Source organism: Rhincodon typus, chromosome 33 (genome assembly GCF_021869965.1).
Source record: "Rhincodon typus isolate 14 chromosome 33, sRhiTyp1.1, whole genome shotgun sequence".
In the NCBI taxonomy this organism is placed as follows: Eukaryota; Metazoa; Chordata; class Chondrichthyes; order Orectolobiformes; family Rhincodontidae; genus Rhincodon; species Rhincodon typus.
The window spans coordinates 29,088,959-29,109,994 of record NC_063364.1 but is presented as its reverse complement, the minus strand read 5'-3'; the positions used below and the strand labels follow the sequence as shown (position 1 = coordinate 29,109,994).

General features: G+C 37.2%; 1 protein-coding gene across 7 annotated transcripts in view; it reads left to right on the top strand.

Moving 5' to 3' along the window:
• Positions 1–21,036, top strand: part of map2k5 (mitogen-activated protein kinase kinase 5) — a 351,751-nt gene that overhangs the window by 296,662 nt on the left and 34,053 nt on the right. For 4 of the 7 annotated variants that reach the window (XM_048615802.1, XM_048615808.1, XM_048615804.1 and 1 more), the window contains 2 exons: positions 5,214–5,275; positions 8,758–8,803. In XM_048615802.1, coding sequence (XP_048471759.1) covers positions 5,214–5,275; positions 8,758–8,803 — 108 coding nt within the window. Of the gene's footprint in view, positions 1–5,213; positions 5,276–8,757; positions 8,804–11,585; positions 11,648–14,233; positions 14,557–21,036 lie in introns of those variants that run through there. The other 3 variants (XM_048615806.1, XM_048615807.1, XM_048615805.1) reach the window with 3 other exon arrangements.

Genomic DNA, 21,036 nt, shown 5'->3' with positions numbered 1-21,036 from the left:
CCTGTTTTTACTCTGGCAGTCTCTCTCAATACACATATTAAGTGTGTTTGCTGCCTCTGTGTCTTTTTCTTTATGCCTGAGCACTTTGCTGACATGTGCTAATAACCAAATGCCAAGAGAGAGTCCAGTTGGTGTTACCACACACTAAACATACTGAACTTGTCCTTTAGCTCATAGATTGCAGGTAATTAATAATTAAACTGTTTCAGTTGTAATGGGTTGACCTCCATGAACTGTTCATTACTCACATGGCAAAGGCATCACTCAAAGTATTTTTTCATTGCCCTTCTCTGCTATAGCTGAATATGTGGAATTCAGTTGGCCACCTAAATTTCAGCTGACCAAGTACTTACTTAAACTGCTGCAAATTAAAGCTTTCTACAATGTGAATGTTGTTCTTTACAAAAGAACGAACAATGTTTGCATCCTATGTGTACCATTTAGTTTAGGAAATGGAAAATACACCAGGGCTAATAATTGTGTGAGAATTCATATCTATGGTCTCATTCAAGTGTGGCTTTTTGGCACAAGGCTCACAGGTGCTTAGCCACGCTTGAAGATAAACTATTTTCCCTATCATATAACCTAATTATTCCTTAACCTCCGATTTTTAAGTGCTAGGTCTATTGACCCCTGGTCTGCCCTTTCTGAATTACTTCTCGATAAAGGATATAATTTCAGTTTTTTTTTAAATCCCCAGCACATTATGGGTAAATAGGAGTTATTAATTGAAAGTCCTTGTATGTAGTTACTAAAATGGAGAAGTAAGATCGCATATTTTTTTTAAAAATCTAAAATACAGCAAAATAGCAACACATATGAGATCTTTTATAAATGTATTAGCCTTGAAATACCACCGTGGAAAGTTTATGTACAGTTAACAAGTCTGCAAATCTCTTCTTCCTTGCTCTTTTATCAGCAGCACTTACCAGCTTAAAATAAGCACCAGAGAAATAAATTTTAGGTAACTGGATCAAGTATTTGTACACATTTTTATGTGTTGCAATAATTTGTTTCCTTCCATTTTAAAAGTGAATAAAGAATAAATGTCAGAATGGCTCAGTTGGTCTGAATTCTTCTGAATTGGAAGGTTCAAGAGTGTTGACATTCTGCTGCATTTCAAAAGTATTGTCCTTTAGACAACATATTAAACTAGGGCCTGATCTGCCTATTCTTGTGATTGAGAAGAAGAGCAGGAATTTACCCAGTGTCCTGGCTAACCTCCTTAACTATCAAAAACACGATCTTAGTGCATCTTACCCAGACGCAGACCCCCACCCTATCCCTGTAGCCACCCCTCCATTACAATGGCTAATCCATCCAACCCGCACATCCCTGGACACCATGGAGCATTTTAGCATGGCCAATCCACCTAACCTGCACATCTTTGGACCGTGGGAGGAAACCGAAACACCCATTGGAAACTCATGCAGACCCAGGAGAACATGCAAACTCCATACAGATTCAAGATTGGAATCAAACCTGGGTCCCTGGCACTATGAAGGCAGCAGTGCTAACCACTGAGCCACTGTACCACCCTCCCATTCATCTTACTGCTGATTTTGATGCACTGTACACAAAATAGCTGTCATATGCATCTACAATAATGGCAATGATTTGCTTAAAATAGTAATATATTGAATAAATGCGTATTCCTTCTTCCATTGCTGCAGTGTAAATTTTGAGCTCTTTTACTAATATCCTCATTGTTGTCCTTTTGCTTGCAGCATTAAAGATGTTTATGGCTTGGTAGAAGGCCATTCAACCCATTGGGTCTTATTTCTACCAGTCTATTCCCAAAGTGCCAGTCTGATTTCCTTTTGGAATCGTTGATTACCTCCTCTTCTACCTCCCTCCTGGGCAGCATGTTCCAAGTAATGGCTACTCATTGCATAAAATGGTTCTTTCACACATTCCTCACTGGCACAAAACATTTGATCTGATTCCTCTAGTCTTTGTACAGTCAGAGAATTGAAAGAGTTTTTCCTACTGTATTTCATCCAAATTTGTCATAATTTTGTACACACATACTTAATCTCCCTTCATTCAACTTTTCTGTAAGGATAACAACTTCAGTATTTCCAAACTAAACTTGAAGCTAAAATCTCTATTCCTGGAACTATTCTGGTAAATCTCATCTGCATTCTCTGAAGGATCCCATATCTTTCCTCGAGTACAATGACTAGAACTGGATGCAATACTCTAGCGATTATCCAGAGAGAGCTTCCTGAAGTTACAGTATAACTTCTCTACTTTCGTACTCATACCTTCATTTATGAAGCCCATGATCACATACATCTTGCTAGCTAGCCTTTCAGTGTTTCCATCCACCTTCAAAGATCCTCTATGCACACACACCCAGTTCTTCTGTCACTGCATATTCTTTAGAATAGAATAGTATTAAACTTGTATTGCTTCTCCCATAGATCACCTCACACTTCTCAGTATTAAATTTCACCTGCCAGTTGTCTACTCAGTCTGTTACCCTGTACTAGTGTGCAGTATGCCTGTTTTAAAAAGGTGTTTGACTTTCTTTTAAGCAAGTTATAAATAAATAACAAATGATTGCTGCTAAATTTAAATTAATGTCTCAGCAGTGGGGTCCATTGCCATTCATTAACTTCTCAAGCTTCAGCCATTCTAACTGCTTTAAATTGCCCTTGATTTATTTGGGAATTAAGAAGATCCACATTCCTGTGGCTGCTCCTTGTGTTTACATTAATGAGTCATTCCCATTTTGCCAATACTGGACTAAACAGACTCAATCTAACACAGGGATAAGAGAGACAGACTTTATATTACAAACAATCAGAACTGGCTCACAGGTACCATTGTCCTGGTATCTGAATTTAAACAAAGACAATATAAAATAAGTGGACCTTTTTCTTGTTGAAAGCATATTGTTTACGTACAATCCTTTGACTCATGGCTGGCCTTTTAGTAACCTAAATTGGTATTGCACAAACATGCACAACACACTAGTTATATTTTGCTGTGTTAAACTATTATCTGACACTGAATTCTTAAATACCAGTGGGAGTTTATCTTCCATTTTGGTTTTAAATAAAAGCATGTTCTTAATCAAGTTCTCCAATTTCTGTCCTATTCTAATAGATTTTTGTTTGAGGTGGGAAACTTGAAAATTGGAACTGATCTTCGTTTGAATGAACAAATAGCTAAAAGATTGCTTGGTTCAATATTTCACTGATTATTATATAATAATGAAGTCTTGACTCACTCATCTAAAATAACATTTTATGGCCAGAAATGCACCTGTTAAAACACCTGTATACACATAGATCAAAATGTAGGGAATACATTTTGTGATTGGCCACTTTCATTTTCTTTTAACTTACAAACGCCAACAAAGCTGGCATCTGCTTTGACATGTCTGCCAAGGACCATTGCTTGTTTACAGTAGTGAAGGAAAAATTTAAATAACTCGCCAACAAAGAAAATCGATAAACATATTGGTACAGTATGAATGCATCCATAGAAGTAGAAATCTGTCAGCAATGTGACCTCAGCCATGCTGGAGGTGTCCCAGCCTGCTCTCACTGCCCAACGTTATGTTCTAGTGTAATGTTGGATGTGAAAGATTTTGGACCATAATGTTCACTATCAAATGGCATTTTTTCCGCTGGCTTTTCCGACCTCTGTTGTCCCTTAATTTACTTTCCTGATTTGATTGTATTCTTCAAGCAGCCTCCAGTTGTATAAACAGGAGACAAAGCTCAGATGAGAGATCTACTTAATTTTCTCCCTTGTAATTACTGATCTCATTTTTCTGATAATTTGAAGTTGTAATTGGCTACGACAATTACATGTATATTTACTAATCACATTTGAAGCTCTGATTGTATCTATTTGCCACCATTGATAATGAAGCTTACAAATTGCAGAGGTGCCTTTCATGTTTTTCTTATCACATCAAAGATTCTTCAACACCACTCCCTTCTTCTGCACCAACCCCCCTCCTGAAAAAGCATGCACTCACACATACAGGCACACCTTTCTCTTTTTCTTTTTGCCATAATGAATACACGCATGCACTTGACACAGTTATATAGTAGAGAAATTGTTTGGCTCCTACTAAACGCTACACACATTGAGTTTTGCCTGAAGCATTGAAAGGTTGTATGTAATGATATATTGCTCATCCAAATGGCTGAAGCAGTCCAAAGCACTGTGAGATTAAAATAAGTCATCTCTTTGTTAATTTAAATAGGTGCATGTATCATACTTTGCAGGGTAGTTTTAACAGGGATGTCACAGAAACTGCAGCCAAAAGGTATTTTTAATGGAAAAATGAGAACAGATGAAAATGCAGTCACTTCCAGCTGCCTTTATATTCTGCTGTTCTTCAGCAATTGCAAATTTGATGAGGCAGCCATTAAACTCCCGCGGATCTTAATTTTAAGAAATTTCTGCGCATAATTCTATAAGATTTGAGCCTTTTTTTGTTGGAATAGCAAAGGAATTGCATCTGAGGATTTTTGTTATGCACTGGGTGGTACAATCATCTTGCAGCCTTTAAATTGGCTGCAATAATAACTGTTTGCTTATAATTATAATGGTAAATCTTTATGTAGTTTTTCCTGGAATTTATGCGGTTTGTAAACCAATTGTATGAGAGCAAGTTGATTATTTTTGGAATATGCTCTAATATTTTTCTGATTTTGTTTTAAAATTAATACATAATGTTGGTTCCAGTGAACTGTTAAAGTTTGATGTTATGTAAAAGTAAGTTTTAAAATGATGTTTCAAGGGCAAATTCTTGAAATTTATGATATATATACCCATCAAATGTATTTTAATATTTTGTGAAGTCAATTCCACTTGCAGAAAATTAAAGAAAATGCTTGTAGTTTTTAATAGTTAAGTAATTGAACCATATGCACACTGTAGTACAGTATTTACATGGAAGTCTGATAAGTACCCCTTAAAATACAATGACTTACAGTATCTTATATTAACTGAATAGATGACCACATTCCAGTTGTTAGAAACTCAATCAATATCTTTCTCTAAAATGTTCAGGTTTAGAGTTAAAGAGACTGCATAGGGTTTCTCAACTTGTCAGTAAAATTGATTCATTGAAATAACCTTTTTGTTTGATCTCTGTCTTTTACTCATTCTCTTTATTTCTCCTTTCTCTTTTCCCCCCTCTCTCTCTCTCTGTCCCTCATACACTTTGTCTTACTGCTTCCCAGGATCCACCAGTCCTTCCGGTTGGAGAGTTTTCTGAGCCATTTGTACATTTCATCACTCAGTGGTAAGCTCCGTTTGCAAACATGCCATCTCCTCAGTGTAAATGATACATTCCATTAGCTCTCAGACTCCAGGAGACCTTATGGCTCTTCCACATCTTTCCATAGTCAGGGAGGGACTGTGTGCTGTGAACAGATGGATAGCAAAGAAGGAAAAGAATACTGTTACTTAATTTCTGTGAATGTTACTTACATGGAAAGTCATACAACACCGTAACATGGAGCAGCTTTTGAAATTATCAGATGTCACATAAAAGTTTTAAAAAGGGGAAGGCGGGGTAACTGGTGTGAAATGTTCACAGATGTCAAGCTGAAACCTAAATGATAGTGGGTAATAGCTTTGTTTTCCCTGGAGAAGCAGCTACTTTAGAATCATAGATTAGGACCGTTACCAAACAAGTCTTTAGACAGCTTGAATTGCTTGCTAATGGGTGCATTATTCCAGAGGTGCATATGTTTGTTTATGGAGACAGCAAATTGTCCTCTGCGATAGTTAATGGTTTATAACTATGCTTCTTGTTTAGTACTCGACTCTGTTAATTTTTTGAGTGTCATCTGATATTAGCATAAGATGTTATGGGAATACATTACCTTAAATGACAGTTGCACTTCATAGAAAACAACTTGTGTGTTATAAAAACATTAAAAGACATTTTGATGCAAAAAGAAATGAAAATTTTATTGAATTTTTAAAAGAGTCTACAATTTTGCAGAAGGGTTTAGTTTGTAATTTATTTTTTTAATCATTCACAGCTATTTTCTGCTAAGTGACTGAAACATTATCCCTTCCCCATCTCAGATGAAACAAAAATTAAACAAATACAGTATTGGAAAACCAACCCAGATAGTCTGTTCTTTTACATGTCCCAACCCCCTCGTAAAGTGCAAGTACATGAAATAAATGTAATTAAAGCAGATGGTAGTAATAGTGATATCACAGCTGTCATCTTTTGTGTGTATCTGCCTCCGAAAAAGGTATAATTTAAAAAATGATTTTTAAATATAAAAATTATTATTAATGTAGTTTTTAAGAAGTTTTGACTGTGCAATGGTTAGAAAAGTACCGATCTTTTGCATTATCAATTTTGGAAGAGTTTAGGACTACAACTTGTGGAAAATTTAGAACTGGAAAGATGGAATTGTATTTTTTGTAATTCTCTTAGGATTGGTGTTGTATTTTTCCATTTTGACCAGAAGTCTCTCAGCACGGTCTTGAATTGCAATTTACTTACATTTGCATTCTAAACAGAAGCAAGGTTTGCATATGCCAACTTTATTCCTGTCCTGTACTGTTACTTCAGTTGTATTTTTGTAGAACACTTAACATTCTTTTTAAAGTTTCCTCTCGATGATTGTGGAGATAGGTATTGCATTCCATGTGCTACCAAGCCGTACAGATCTAAGGTCTCTGGTTTGATAGTTCTGTGGTGACTTCTGCAGGGACAACAGTAAAGACACAATAGTCCATTTGTTTATCCCTGAGCTGTGAGAAGCATTTTTAGTTACTCGTCATTGCTATACAGTTATCTCTGATGTGTAAAATATGTATGTAAACATCTGATAAGGATAGAATTGGGTTTGTCTCCGCGTGGTCGATCACCTGTCCACACTTGCTAGTTGAGCTTGCATGTGAAGTATAGGTACTTAACGCACTTCCAGAGAGCAGCTGGCATCTATGAATCTATTGCCCAAGACATTAAGGAAAGGAAATGGACACTGCTTACCAGCACAACCTTATAACTACAGTTTCACCCTGTAGGGTTGGCAGTAAATGCTGGCCTAACCAACCTGCCCATGTCCCCTTAACATTGTGCAGAAAAATCTCACTCTGGATTCTTTTTCTTGAGTGTTAGTGCATTGTGCTGCAGGGGTAGGATCTTGTAAGCACATGTGATTTCTCGCATGGCAACTATAAGGCTAGGAGAGAATTAGAACTAAGCATACAAGATGGAAGATGACCTTGGAATCTCTTCATGGCCAGTTCAAGAGAAGCACTGACAGTACAGGAGTCAGTCCACCCACCATGAATGCACTGGTGAGAGGGGGAGTGTGGAGCTTCTGGTGGTTATGTTTTTACCATATAAACAGAATGACCTGGATTTTGCAGTCCAAGTGGCTGAAAAGCCTGAGAGGTTCACCACTATTAAGGAATTCAACAGCAACCTCACTTGTGCTGAAGTCTGGAAGTGCAGTGTGCCTGAGTGGGTTGTGTTGGGGCCCAAAATGACAGTCCACTGTTTCTATTCTTAAAGAAACAAGGACTGTTAAATGAGAACTTTTATCATTTTGCTTACAATTTGTGCAAGATGTTAATCATATGTGCAAGCACAGACCCTCCAAGTAATTATTATTATCATGACAATAAATGCAAATAAAAATGTTTTCTTTGAATTCCCTCAGCACTTCCCATGGCCCTATACTGTCACCCTTCCCTAGCATTCTGTTCTCTAACCCTGGCTCCCCTACTTACTTTTTTCCCCTCCGGCTTTACCACTGACAGGAATATAAGCAATAACCTCCTTGTTCATGCCAGAAAATAGTTAAACAAAATGGTCCTTTCACAAAAATAACAGGTCTAGGAATTCTGCACTGTCTTATCTGCAAAGTGCTAACTTAAAAAGGGGAAGGAGTCAAGAATTTTGTGCTTGACATTTGTTGTCATGTTGATGATGAGTATAGAAGCCTGCACAGATTTATGGGCCAATGTTCAGTTAAGTAATTGCTAAGATCACTAAATTCTGGAAGAGAAACAGCTGGACGTTTAAAGTTATTGGTTGTTAGTGATGAAGAAAGAAGATTTCAGGGTGTTGGTGGAAGACTAACTGGGTCTTACTATGATTGAAGGCTATGGGAGATTGCAAAAGAAAATTACAGGAGGCTTGTCAGGGAAGAATATTATAGACATCTGATGAATGTGATAATGGGACTGGGAGTGAGGGAAGGTGATGATTGTGGGAGCCTGTAGAATTGGAGAGGTGATTGAGTTGACACTGTTGCTGGTACATGGGCGCAGTTTATGGAGGTTGGAAGTAAGGTTTGAGATCGTGGGACCTTTAGCTTTATGCAACCTAGCTTTGGTTTTGCTAGAGGCAATCGGTGCCGGTGCTGGCTGCTTCAGGCGTAAGTCCAAGTTACGATGGACACTGGGGGTAGGGAGGATGGAAGTGGATGTTAGGCCCCTTATTTGAATATGTTAATGGCTACCACCCACTTCTTGGATGGCTAAAGGACAACTTCTGCTAAAATGGCATCCAACACAACTCATACTAGAACTGGGTGTTTATAATGCAGGTGCTATTTTGGAGACATAATTGCACCAAATATCAAGTGCTGAGAAGCCAAATTTCTGAAAAACCAAGATCACTAAAGAATTGACATGGGTCCAAAACCTGTGTTGATCAGTACTTTGTTATGTTTCTGTAAAGCTGTGATCATACTTCAGAAGTTATAAAGATTGTGAAATAATTACTATGTTTGCCTATTACAGCATGAGAAAGTTGCCAACAGAAAGACCTGCACCTGAAGATCTTATGGTAAGCCATCATTTTTGAAATTATTTAATTTTCAGGTAACATCTCACACTAACAAAACCTAAAATGGCTGGATACCGAGTTCCTTTCTCAACATATCAACATATTCGTGATTTTAAACCAATAAATATATTATTAAGGGGTTTAATCCAGTTTTTACATACATTTTATTTGAAAGATCAATCATTAATGTGATTTTTTTTTGGTTAAGATATCTGTTATGTTATAAGTGATATGTGATTATTCAAGCAAGGAGCAAGGGATAAACCAGGAAACTGCAAGCCAGTCAGTCTGACCTTAGTGGTGGGAAAACTATTAGAAGCAATTCTGAGGAAAGAATTAATCTACACTTGGAGAGGCAGGGATTAATCAAGAACAGTCACCGCAGTTTTGTTGACCAACCTGAATGAATTTTTCAAACAGATGACCAGGTATGTGAAAGAGGGCAATGCATTCGATGCACTCTACTTGGATTTTAACAAGACCCTGTATAGGAGATTTATAGTGAGGGTACAAGCCCATGGGATTCAAGGAAATTTGGCTAATTAGAACCAGAATTGGCTGACTGGCAGGGAGCAGATCAAGGGCATGGTCAAAGGGTGATTATGTGACTAGAAACCAATGTCCATTGTGTTTCTGCAGGAATCAGTATTGGGACCCTTGCTGTTTGTGGTACATCTAAATGATTTGGATTTAAAAGTAGGAAGGTTGATCTGGAAGGTTGCAGATGATATGAAAATTGGTGGAGTAGTAAGTAGTGAAGATTACATGAGAATTATAGGTTGGCTGATCAGATAGTTTGATCATGTCACACAGACTTCAATCCAGATAAGTGAGGTGATGCTCTTGGGCAGAGCGAACAAGACCGGGGGATACACGATGAACAGTAGGACCCTGGGAAGCATCGAGGATAAGAGGAACTTTGGTGTGCATGTCCACCCATCCATTAAGGGAGCAAGACAGCTAGATAAACTGGCTAAGTAGGCATATAAGATGCTTGCCTTTATTAGTCAAAGCATAAAGTTTAAGAGCAAGGAGGTTATGCTGGAACTGTATAAAAAGTTGATTAAGCTACATCTGGAGTATTGTGTGCAGTTCTAGAATTCACAATATAGAAGGGATTTGATTCCATTGGAGAGGGTGCAGAGCAGATTTACCGGGACGTTGCCTAGATTGGAGAGTTTTAGTTATGAAGAGAGATTGGATATTCTTGGGTTGTTTTCTTGGAGCAGAGGATACTGAGGGGAGTGACTGATCGAGATGCATAAAATTATGAGGGTCATAGACAGGGTAGCAAAGGGATCAGTGACCAGGGGGCATAGATTTAAGCTAAGGGGCAGCAGGTTTAGAGGAGTGTGAGGAAAAAGTTTTTCAACCAGCAGGTGTGGAAATCTGGAACTCATTGCCTGTAGGAGTGGGAGAGGCACAAACCCTCATTGCATTTAAGAAGTATTTATGTGAAAACATGCAATGCAAAGGCATACAAGGCTATGGGCCAAGTGCTGAAAAATGAGTTTAGTGTAGTTAGGTGATTGTTTTGATCAGTGAAGACTCAATGGGCTGAAGGGCCTCTTTCTGTGCCGCAAACTTCTACAACTGTATGCACTTTTGTTTCTTACATATCAATAATTAGTTTAAAATCAGCTGAACCCCCTTCATTTGGTGTGTCTTAATAGGAACCAAAAGGTAAAGGGTTTTGTCCCATCTGTCTTAGCTGAATTCCAATTCAGTATCCAAAGGGCTAAGGGATGAGTTATAAGTTATGAATAGAGTAGACACTACCACTACAGGTCTACTGAGTTCTGGGAAGAATCAAGGATAAGAGGAACCTTGGTGTGCATGTCCACCCATCCTTTAAGGTAGCAAGACAGCTAGATAAACTGGCTATGTAGGCATATAAGATACTTGCCTTTATTAGTCAAAGCATACAGTTTAAGAGCAGGGAGGTAATGCTGTCAGAATCTATTGAGAGTGAAATTGTATTAATGTATCAAGTCAAAAATTACTCTTCTTGTTCTAGCAATAGATCATTCAGTTTGTTTAGTGCCATTGGCTGTTGCATTTACCTACACATTAAAACTGAAATATATTTCAAAATTAATATATTGGTCAGTTTTTATAGAAATGTTATTTTTCTTTGCAAGAATAAAATCTCAATCAGTTTAAAGCAAACATTTGGTGGGAAGTTGTCCCATGTTCTTCTGAAAGTGTAATTTACTAGTTACAAATAATGCTTTGACATCTAGGCCCACAAATATTCAGGTGGAAGCAGGTATTCTGGTTAGACATTTAAGGAAATGTTACATTGCACGTGGGATACGTCAATTAGTCTAGTCATTAGACTTGTCTTTTTACAGCAAATAATTAGTACGGTTGTACTGTTGACAGCCTGGCCTGATATGTTTAATTATGTTTCCATATGCCATTCAAGAGCTAATTTTCATTAAAATGTGTTCATTAAGTAAGCAGTTACCTCATAAGAACAATTATGATTTCTAGGAGACTGAAATGACTATTATGACCAACAAGTCTATCCCTTTCTGATAATTAATTCCCTTCTTCCAACTTTTGGGTGAAAAAGTACTCCTCACTTCCCTTGCGCTGAACGTCATCACAGCCTTGCATCACTTTGCATTTGAATCCATACCTTGCACTGTAAGAAGTCTGTGATGTTTGGTTATTTAGCTTATTGTAGAGGGAGGTCATGGGCTGGTGTCTTCTGACCTCCAAGCAACTTACGAATGAGCAGATCCTATATATAGCTAAAATTGTCACCCTATCACAGAGAATTTATGACACATGCTCTGCATTTCGATGAAATCCCTACATGATAAAGCCACCACAAAGGTAGGTTTTCTTGCTTGGACTAATTCTGGGCCTTCTAATGTAAAGCAATGTTATGTTTTTGTTTTTCTTTATGGTTCTTGACCAAAGCATATGATCTAAATTATTTTTTTTTCTCAAAATTACTCTTGTGAGGTTAGAGCTAAGATGGTAGATGTAGATGGTGACGTCAGTTTCATGACTATCAAAGGCCAAGTATTGTGTCTATACTACCAGACTTTAATTAGGATTAAACAGAAATCTGTGCTCTGTTCCTTTTAAGGGCTTGAATACTGTGTCAGTTTAAGGATTTTTCTTCAACTTTAACTAACTTTTAATTCATTTGGACTTCACTGAGTTTCATCTGAAGATACGAGATGACAAAGTGAAGTCATAAAAGCATATGATAACCACAGTGAAATTATTGTTTTTTTTAAATGAAGAGATTACACAACAACTTGCACTTATACTTAACCTTATTACATATTCATAATCATTTCAAGATGTTTCATATATAGCAGAGGTATTAATTTCTAATCAGGTGTTAGGCAGAGTTTGCTAGACCCTGACTATGACGATAAGCTTTCAGTATATATTGGACCTGATACTGGGCACTTGGCAGGAGGGAGCAAAAAATTTGGTTAAACTGCCCTTAAAGAGCTGCTTTTTCCAGGTGCTGGGTAAATTTAAGGGGATGCAACCACTTCTGGGTAAGTGGTTACATAGGGAAATGAAATAATAGTAACCTTTATCAGTGATTCTAATATTTTAAGGAAAACAGAAAATACTGGAAATAGTCAGATCTGACAGAATCTGTGGAGAAAGAAAAACAGAGTTAATGTTTCAGGCTTTTGACCTTTTATTAGAATTTTCAATGTTTTCTGTTCATAACTTCAGATTTTCAGCATACCACAGTATATTGTTAACGTACATATCAGAGTTAATTGGATCTATCACAATAATTGTAAATGCAAAATGCAAAACTGCTCAAACAATGGATTGTGCAGCCAGTGCTTGCTAACTAGTGGGATAAAGGGTAAGAGAATGAACTGATACGAAGGAGTGTTGCCTTGCCACTCCAAAGTGCTGTCCCGTAGATAACATTACAAGATATATGAAGGGTAGTAAAAGTACCAAAGTTGAGGGTACAATTGACTGTCCCAGCTACGGGTAGTGTATGTTGGCTGGATTTGTATTTTTAGTAGACCATATAGCTCTGCATCTGGCTATCTGCTGCCCTCGAATGCATGTTGCTAATTCTACAGTTCACTGCCAAGACATTGCGTCTCTGTCTAAAATGTGGGTAAAAGGTAACAACAGATGGGTGTAGTCTGTATCTAATGCAATCCCTTCTTCATTGCTCTCTCTCTGTCTTCCTGTAGAAACTTAACTGGCTCAGCTTTTGTCCTTCTGGAATATTGCACAATATACCTTTTTAAAAGGATGTGCCACCTGTGATTATTGGTTGTATTTTGTTCTGCTTATGCTTGGTTTTACTTTGTTTTTGGCCAGAATCCCATAGACTTTGTTTAATGTAATATGCCAGTGGGAGCAACTGCAATATGAATAAGCCATCTGATATTTGTATTTTTTGAACTCAGGTCAAAAAAATCAGCTGCAAGCAAATCCATGCTGCCTCAAGTAAAAGAAAAGCAATATGTTTGTAATCAGAAAATTGAGTTTAATTGTAGAAGAGTTTCAGCAGTCAATAAGTTACAAACCATTTTCAATAAAATGATTTAAAAGGATAAGGTACAGTACTTCAATAGATAATAAAAAAAACTCCATCCAAACGTAGAATGCTTAAAAAAAAAGCACACCTTATCCAATTAGCAATATCTTCAGTGCCTTCTCGTCCCTTAACTTCATTCAACCATCTGTACAGTGAATTAGCATTTAAAGTTGTGTTCTGCAACAATGCCATCCACTGATTTGGCTAGAATATGAAATACTCTCTAATCCAAACAAGAAAAGTCACTGCCTGCATCACACCAGAACAGTAAGAGACCAAAGTTGACTTTTTTGGGAACCACCATGTTTAGTCCTAGGAAGATAGGAACAGGAGTAGACAATTTAGTCCTTCAAGACTGTTTTGAACTAAATCAGATCATGCTTGATCTGTGAACTAACTCCACATCCTCACTTTGGAATTGATCTTTCAGTTAATAATTAAATTTGAACCTAAAACCAGTAACTTAATTCATGTTCAAGTTAGTCACTACAAGAGAATGTGTTGTCATTTCAAGGCAAAAATTGCACCAAATGTTGTCCATCAACCTCTAACTGCAAATCTTCTTGCCACTTTCTTTGGCATTTTTTTCCAAAATATGTATGGCTGAGTTTATTGCAAAGTTTTACTGAATAGTAGGAACTTTCAAGAAAATTTGTCTTTATTTGGTATTGTCAGTAGTTTTCATTGCTCTGCAAACTTTGTATCTGCCTTGTGATATATTGATGTCATGACTGGCTAGCTACAAAACAATAACTGAAACAGTAGGTCAGTCACCCCTACTAAAATTAAAAGATGAGTTAAATTTTCACATAGAAATTTGAAAGTTAACTCCTCTTTTCCCTTTAAAGATGCCAACTAAGATGCATTTTGTATTTCAGTTTCAAATTTCCGATGTTTGCAGTTTCTTTGTGCAATAACCCGATACAGTCCAGAGGCAGATATGTTAACCCATTGAAACTTCATAAAGTTACTGCTCTCAATGCCAGAATCCACCTTCAATGTCAAGATAAAACAAAGAAGTCCAAATGCTGGAAATCTAAAACAAAAACAGAAATTGCTGGAGAAACTCAACAGGACTGGCAGCATTTTGGAGAGAACACAGAGAAACATTAGCCATGTTGCTGGAATTAATATTTATAGAATATATAAACAAAATGAGAGATCTGAATTCCTATTTACGCTAATAAAATTTTAAATCTCTTCCACTGCTCTCAGCAATGTCTGGGTTCAGATTTGTCAGTTCTATCCTTGGTATATCTGACTGCAACCTACTGTATACTACCTAGAATAAATACATATAGATTATTTGACAGGTTTCATAACATGCAATAACAACATCAGGCAGGATGGAATTAAGATGGAAGGCTGGGGTTTCTCTTCCCTTGCCTCCCACCCATTGCAATTGTCCTCACCGACTCCAGCAATTCACTAACACTTACATACAGCAGACATTGGACGGGAGACCAGCATAAGTCTTAACAGGGGAAGAAGTCTGCATTAGGTGAAAATATCACTGGGTTCTGCTTCATGATTTTGTGCCTTTTTCTGCACCATTCCATCCAGTTTTGAGTGGGATTGAGGAGAATATTCATCCCATCCTTATTGCATTCAAACCTCTGCACCATTATGTTTCTGTGCTTGCAAAGGTGACACTGCTGATCATGATGTCAGTCATTGCATGATTATCTTTTTGAAATATGCAAGTGTCATTTTTATATCATGCCATTGAAGGGAATTGGTGTTACGCTCATTACTGGCATCAAGATATTTTGAAATCTACCGCTTTTGCAGCACCTATTCTACTGATTTTTTTTTTTAACACTTATGCTACACTATAGAAGTGATCTGTATCATGAATATAGATAATACACAATTTACAGTCAACCATTTAGGATTGTATAGGGTTCTGCCAGCTAAAAGAGCAAGCCTTTATAAATCATAAAGAATTGTACAAGATTTTATCATGTTCATTTTGAAGATAAACTCGAGTAGCTGGTAAAGACCCGGAGTCTGCAGGGCTTTCAGGGAGCTGCTGTCAGCTTTGAGGCAATCTTCACTGATTGTAAATGACATCCAGCAAGGGGAAGGAATGCTGCCGGAGAATAATTCCCAATAGGTCATTTATTCAGCAGTGTTTGTTGATTTGACAATGAACAAGCTGTTAAGAATATCGGTGGCATCCAGCAGAACTAGTAAATAATAATTATACGGAGCCTCTCCTCACTTTATCTCCTGGTGTTATTTTTGTTACACTCGTCTGTATTGCGTGAAATGTTTCTTCACTGGAACAGCTGAAGCTACTGCTGTATTTTCAGTTTTTTTAATGTCACTCGTTCTAATCAAGCGGCAGGCATCCATTATAATTCAAATACAAGTAGTTCTGACCATTTTAAGTGGCAACATTCTGTGAGTTTGTTAATTACATGTCTGCAGTGGAGCCTTTTTTCAACAAAGACACAGCCTTTACTAGGAAGAGCTGGAGCACAAATATAAATCAAAGTTTATAAGTGTATTTTAATTTCATTTACTCTGCAGAATAATGAAATTTGGGAACATTTTTTGCCCTCTGAAATAATTTGAATTAATCCAAAATAAACCTTTTATTGCCAGTTAACTTAAGCTGATTTGCATACATGCTTCTTGTTCAGTAGGAGTCAGAATTAATCCACCATTTGGTGAACTTGGACCCTTTCACCTCGAGGGAAGAAATTTATCATAAAAGTGTGAAACTGTAGACACCGCAGACTTAAATAAGCAATTTAAAACACTAAACTCACCATGAAATGAATGATGTTTCACTAAATATGCATTGTGGTGATTAAATGCAAGCCAATTTTTATGGGTCCAGTTTAAATAACAGTGAAGCAAGTGCTGGAAAAATTGTGGTTTTGTGGGATGGTGCCTCAGTTCTGTGAGTAGCACTAACTCCCAACAACTAACAATCATAACTCAAAAACCAAGTTTGAATGTCATGTGCCTTTTGATACAAAACTAGAGTTGTATGTGTATGAAACAATAAAAAAGAAACTGGTAATGCTGAAGATTTGAAATAAAAACAGAAATTGTTTTCAGTGCTCAAGAGGCAATAAGCGTTTGAAAAATAATGACATTTTAGGTGCAAGCCATTTGTATTTGGACAGTTAACTGGTGAATAACCCATACCTCATCAAAAGCTGTGATTGCCTTCAAGAGAATAGATGTTAAAACTGGGAAGTGGGGTAACATCTCTAACTTTTTAAGATTGATTTAATAGGTACAGTGTTTAATTTCTTTAGAATTCCAAGTCCGGTCTCTGGTGTGAATTTATGAATTTTCTTTGTCCTTAGAATGTGAGTAACCTTGTGACTAAATGTCCAAAGAAGGTGGTGCGCTGCCTTATTTGATAGTTGTTTGATCGTGGAGGCTGTGACCTAGTGATATTATCAATAGACTTTTAATCCAGAGACCTAGGTAATGTTTTATGTTTGATTCCTGCCATGGCACTTGGAGGAATTTGAATACAGCTTTTAGAAATTAAGAATCTAATGACTACTATGAAACCGTTGTGGATTGTCAAAACAACTCACCTGGTTCACTAATGTCCTTTAGGGAAGAAAATTGCCATCCTCACCTGTTCTGGCCTGCATGTGACTCCAGACACAGAGCAATGTGGGTGACTTTGAACTGATCCCTGAGCAATTAGGGATGGGCAGTAAATGTTATCCTAGCCAGCAACACCTCCAACCTGTGAATGAATAAAACAGTCTGCTGAGACTTGCTAGACAAATTGAGAATTAACCACATTGGAGAACCGGGATTGCATATAAGCCAACGAGGTGTAGAGCTGGATGAACACAGCAGGCCAAGCAGCATCATGCTCCTATGATGCTGCTTGGCCTGCTGTGTTCATCCATCTCTATACCTTGTTATCTCAGATTTTCCAGCATCTGCAGTTCCCACTATCTCTTGCATATAAGCCAGACTGGTTAGGGGCAATAGGTTCTCTTTCAGTGCTCTTGGTGAGCCAGTTGAATTTGTCAACATTTATCATTTTGTTTGTTTACCAGCCTGCAGATGAACAGAGTAATTTAATTCAGTTGATCTCTTCCTGTGATGTTTGCTAGTCTAGCAAATCATCTGCTCCAAGGTAAAATAATGTAAGCTAAAATCTATGAAAAATTAGAGGAATTGTTATGAGGATCATGTGATTATTAAATTTCAACATTGTTCAAATAAGATTTAATATTAGTGAACCCCTGAGCTATAAAAGAGCTGGGGAAAATGACAAATGTAAAATAGCTCTCCCAATGGTACAGTATGTAGAATCACTGAGCGTAAAGATCAGAAGGTTTCAAATAGTTTGCATTGAGTTACGTACTGTCAGCTGAGTTGATGGTAGGGATATGTGATTGGCCTTAGTGCCTTTCAATTAGGCAAGCATTGAAAAAGCATTCATGCCCTGACTGGTATCTGATAACCTTTGCTGGTAAAAGTTGCGCTACAGATGAGGGGAGTATCTGGCTCAACTGAGATGCTTTCTGCAAAGAATTATCCTTTCCATATTTTCTAGGCTCAGAAGTGAAGGATAGTCACTCAAAAATACTAGGGGCAGCTTGCTACACGTCACCAGGAATCAAGATTCTCAGGAGAGATAGAGAGCAAATTTAAGGAAAGAAAGTACAAAACATTGCACTTTAAGGTAGTTATTTTGTTTCTTGGATATCTGCCTTCAGCAGGTTGAGGATAGCACCTTGTCACTACACTGCTGGCTGTTGTGGCCTTTTAATTGTCATCTTTTTGCTCCCGTGCAACTGAAAATCAAATGAAGCAATTTGAAATTTGCCAGCAAATAATTTTGAGCAGTAATTCACTTCTCTATAGAAAGAATATGAAATAGTAACTTACTCAGTAGTGAAATGAGCCATCTTCTAAACAGCAGAGATAGTTTTCATGTTATCTCAGCCATTGAAATTAAAGACAGACTTCAAAAAAAATGTTCTGCTTCACCAATCCCAGTTTTTCTCCTTGTGAAAATGGTTAGTTATGTTCAGTTAGAACTTCAAGATTCCTGGTAATATTCTGTTACCTTACCCATTTCTCATGCTTTCTCAGACTGTTAAACCATAACAGTGTAAGGTAGTCCAAACTTGCCAGGCTGATTTAGGGTACGTGGCTGGCCAGCTTGCTAGTTTGCTAGTTCCATCCTACCCTGGCTGCTGAAGCTTGTTTGTATTTTCATTTTTAAAAAATTAGAGAGAGGCTACCTCCATCTTGGTGTACATCTTGCATGCAAGACCATCCTACTATTGCTTCCAAGTTTTAGAGATTCCTTTTAGCCTGCCAACTTTAGGAGTACACCTGTAATGAGATATCACAAAAAGAATGACTGATTCTAACATAGTACAGACTCTGACCCCATTTGAGCCTGACACCAGGATCATGAAGGCTGTGTGGGGAAAACCGGCCTCAATTGTATGAACTACTTTGTTACCTGGACTAGAATCTGATACCTCAGCCTAGACCGGGTCTTATTGATTAGGTTTGTCCAGTATTTTAAAGATCATCATGATAGTGTGGCTACCTGTTCTTTTATTGAATAACACTGTTTAAGATTCAGAAAATCAAACTGACTGTTAGTAATATTGAGGCTTCTGTTTATTTACCATTTCAAATTACGCTCGCAATTGTAAGTATTAGTTCACCACTATTAGAAGAAAAACTTATCTCGACTATCTATACCATATGAGATCAGTTGATATAAAAAAATTCAGGCTAGCTCTGAACCTAGTGCGTCAACCACTCTGTGTTAATTGTATTTTCCAGAAGCTCACGAAAGCTGACTACCATTTAATGGAACCTATGCATAGCACAGAATTAGGTCACAAAGAAAGTCTGCCTCCTCTGTTTCGATCAATGTGTCGACTAATACTTCATCAGAGACACTTGATTGTCTCATGTTGATTCAATTTCTATTCTTTTGGGCACAGTTGTGCTGCAACAAATTACACACTGAACCCATATTAAAAATAATCTATATACAAGTCTGTTTGAGAATCCACAGCTGGATATTTCATGAGTGGATTTATTAATGATGTATATTAATTTGCTTATTCTAAATAAATATCAAAGTAATAAGTAAACATGTACATTTTAATGATAAATCTTAACTTTAATCTTGTAAATATAAAAAATGTGATCTAATAAGTCCAAATATCCCCTTCCTCATTTGTTCACTGCCTGATTCATTGTCATTTTCATCTTTTTACCTTTTCTTCTCTTTCCATTCTCACCTCAGATTGCCCATCTGTGTCCTGTCTGATTTATTACAAGAGTGAGGCAGTGGCATAGTGGTAATATCACTAGACCAGTAATCCAGAACCCCAGGTTAACATTCTGGGTCATGGGGGTTAATTCCACCACTGCAGATGGTGAAATTTGAATTCAATAAAAATCTTAAATAAAAAGCTTGCCTAATGTTGGTCACGTAACCACCGTTGCTTAATTTAAGCCTATCCAGTTCACTAATTCCTTTAGAAAAGATAACTTGCAGTCCTTACCAGGCCTAGCCTGTATGTGACTCCAGATCCACTGTGGTTGACAACTAACTACCCGCCAGGCAATTAGATACTGATGATAAGTGCCCATTTCTGAAGAAGGGTCCCGACCCGAAACGTCAGTTTTCCTGCTCCTCTGATGCTGTCTGGCCTGCTGTGTTCCTCCAGCTCCACACTGTGTTATCTCTATTTATAAATGCTAGCCTGTCTCCAAGTAAAGTAGTAATTGCCAATTGAAAAAAGGGAAGAGAATTTCAAACACATGCACAGGAACACTCTTTTTGATAAATTGTCTGCAGTTCAAGAAGGAAGGAAGCAGTGTTGGATCTGTTTCTGGAAAATTAAGACGGGCAAGTGGAATGTGTTATAGTAGGCAGTCATCTAGCTGACAATGAACACAACATAATTTGGTTTCAAGTAATTGTGCAAAAAAAATACAGATGAATGTTCTGAACTGGGGAGGAGTAAATTATAATGAGGGATTTTGCACATGCTGATTGAAAAAAATGATTGTACGATAAGGTAGTGAGCAAGCATTGGAGGGGATTTAGGAAGGAGAGTTCATAATCATTCTGGATACATTCCTTTGAAGGGAAAAGGTAGAACAAGATGCTCTGGGTGGCAAAAGAAAATAGAAGTTAAAAGAAAACATGAGAAGAAGGTTTATGATAAATGTCAGGAACAAGATTCTGTTATTAACCAAAAAAAGTATGGAAAGTACGGTAGGGAATTAAAATGTAAATCAAGGAGAATGAAAGATTAACAGGGAACTTTAAACTGAACCTTGAAATGTTTTATGGATGTATAAAATATTTATGGTTTGCATAGAAAAAGCTTGATCTCTTAAGGACCCAAGAGGAAACTTCATTTAGAGGCAGAGGAAATGGGAGACGGATTGAATAAGTATTTTGTGTCTGTCTTCACAATGAAGATGAATGCTATGAAGATTACACTATAAGATAAATGGGATGTTATGGACAGAATAATAATTACAGACAATGCACTAAAAAGATTAATGTAACTGAAAGTTGGAAAGTCACCTGGCCAAGATGAAATATATCTTAAGTTGCTGAAAAAAACAGAGGTGGAGACATTGATTACAATCTTTCAATTCTCATTGGATCCAGGAGTAGTACGAGAACGGACAA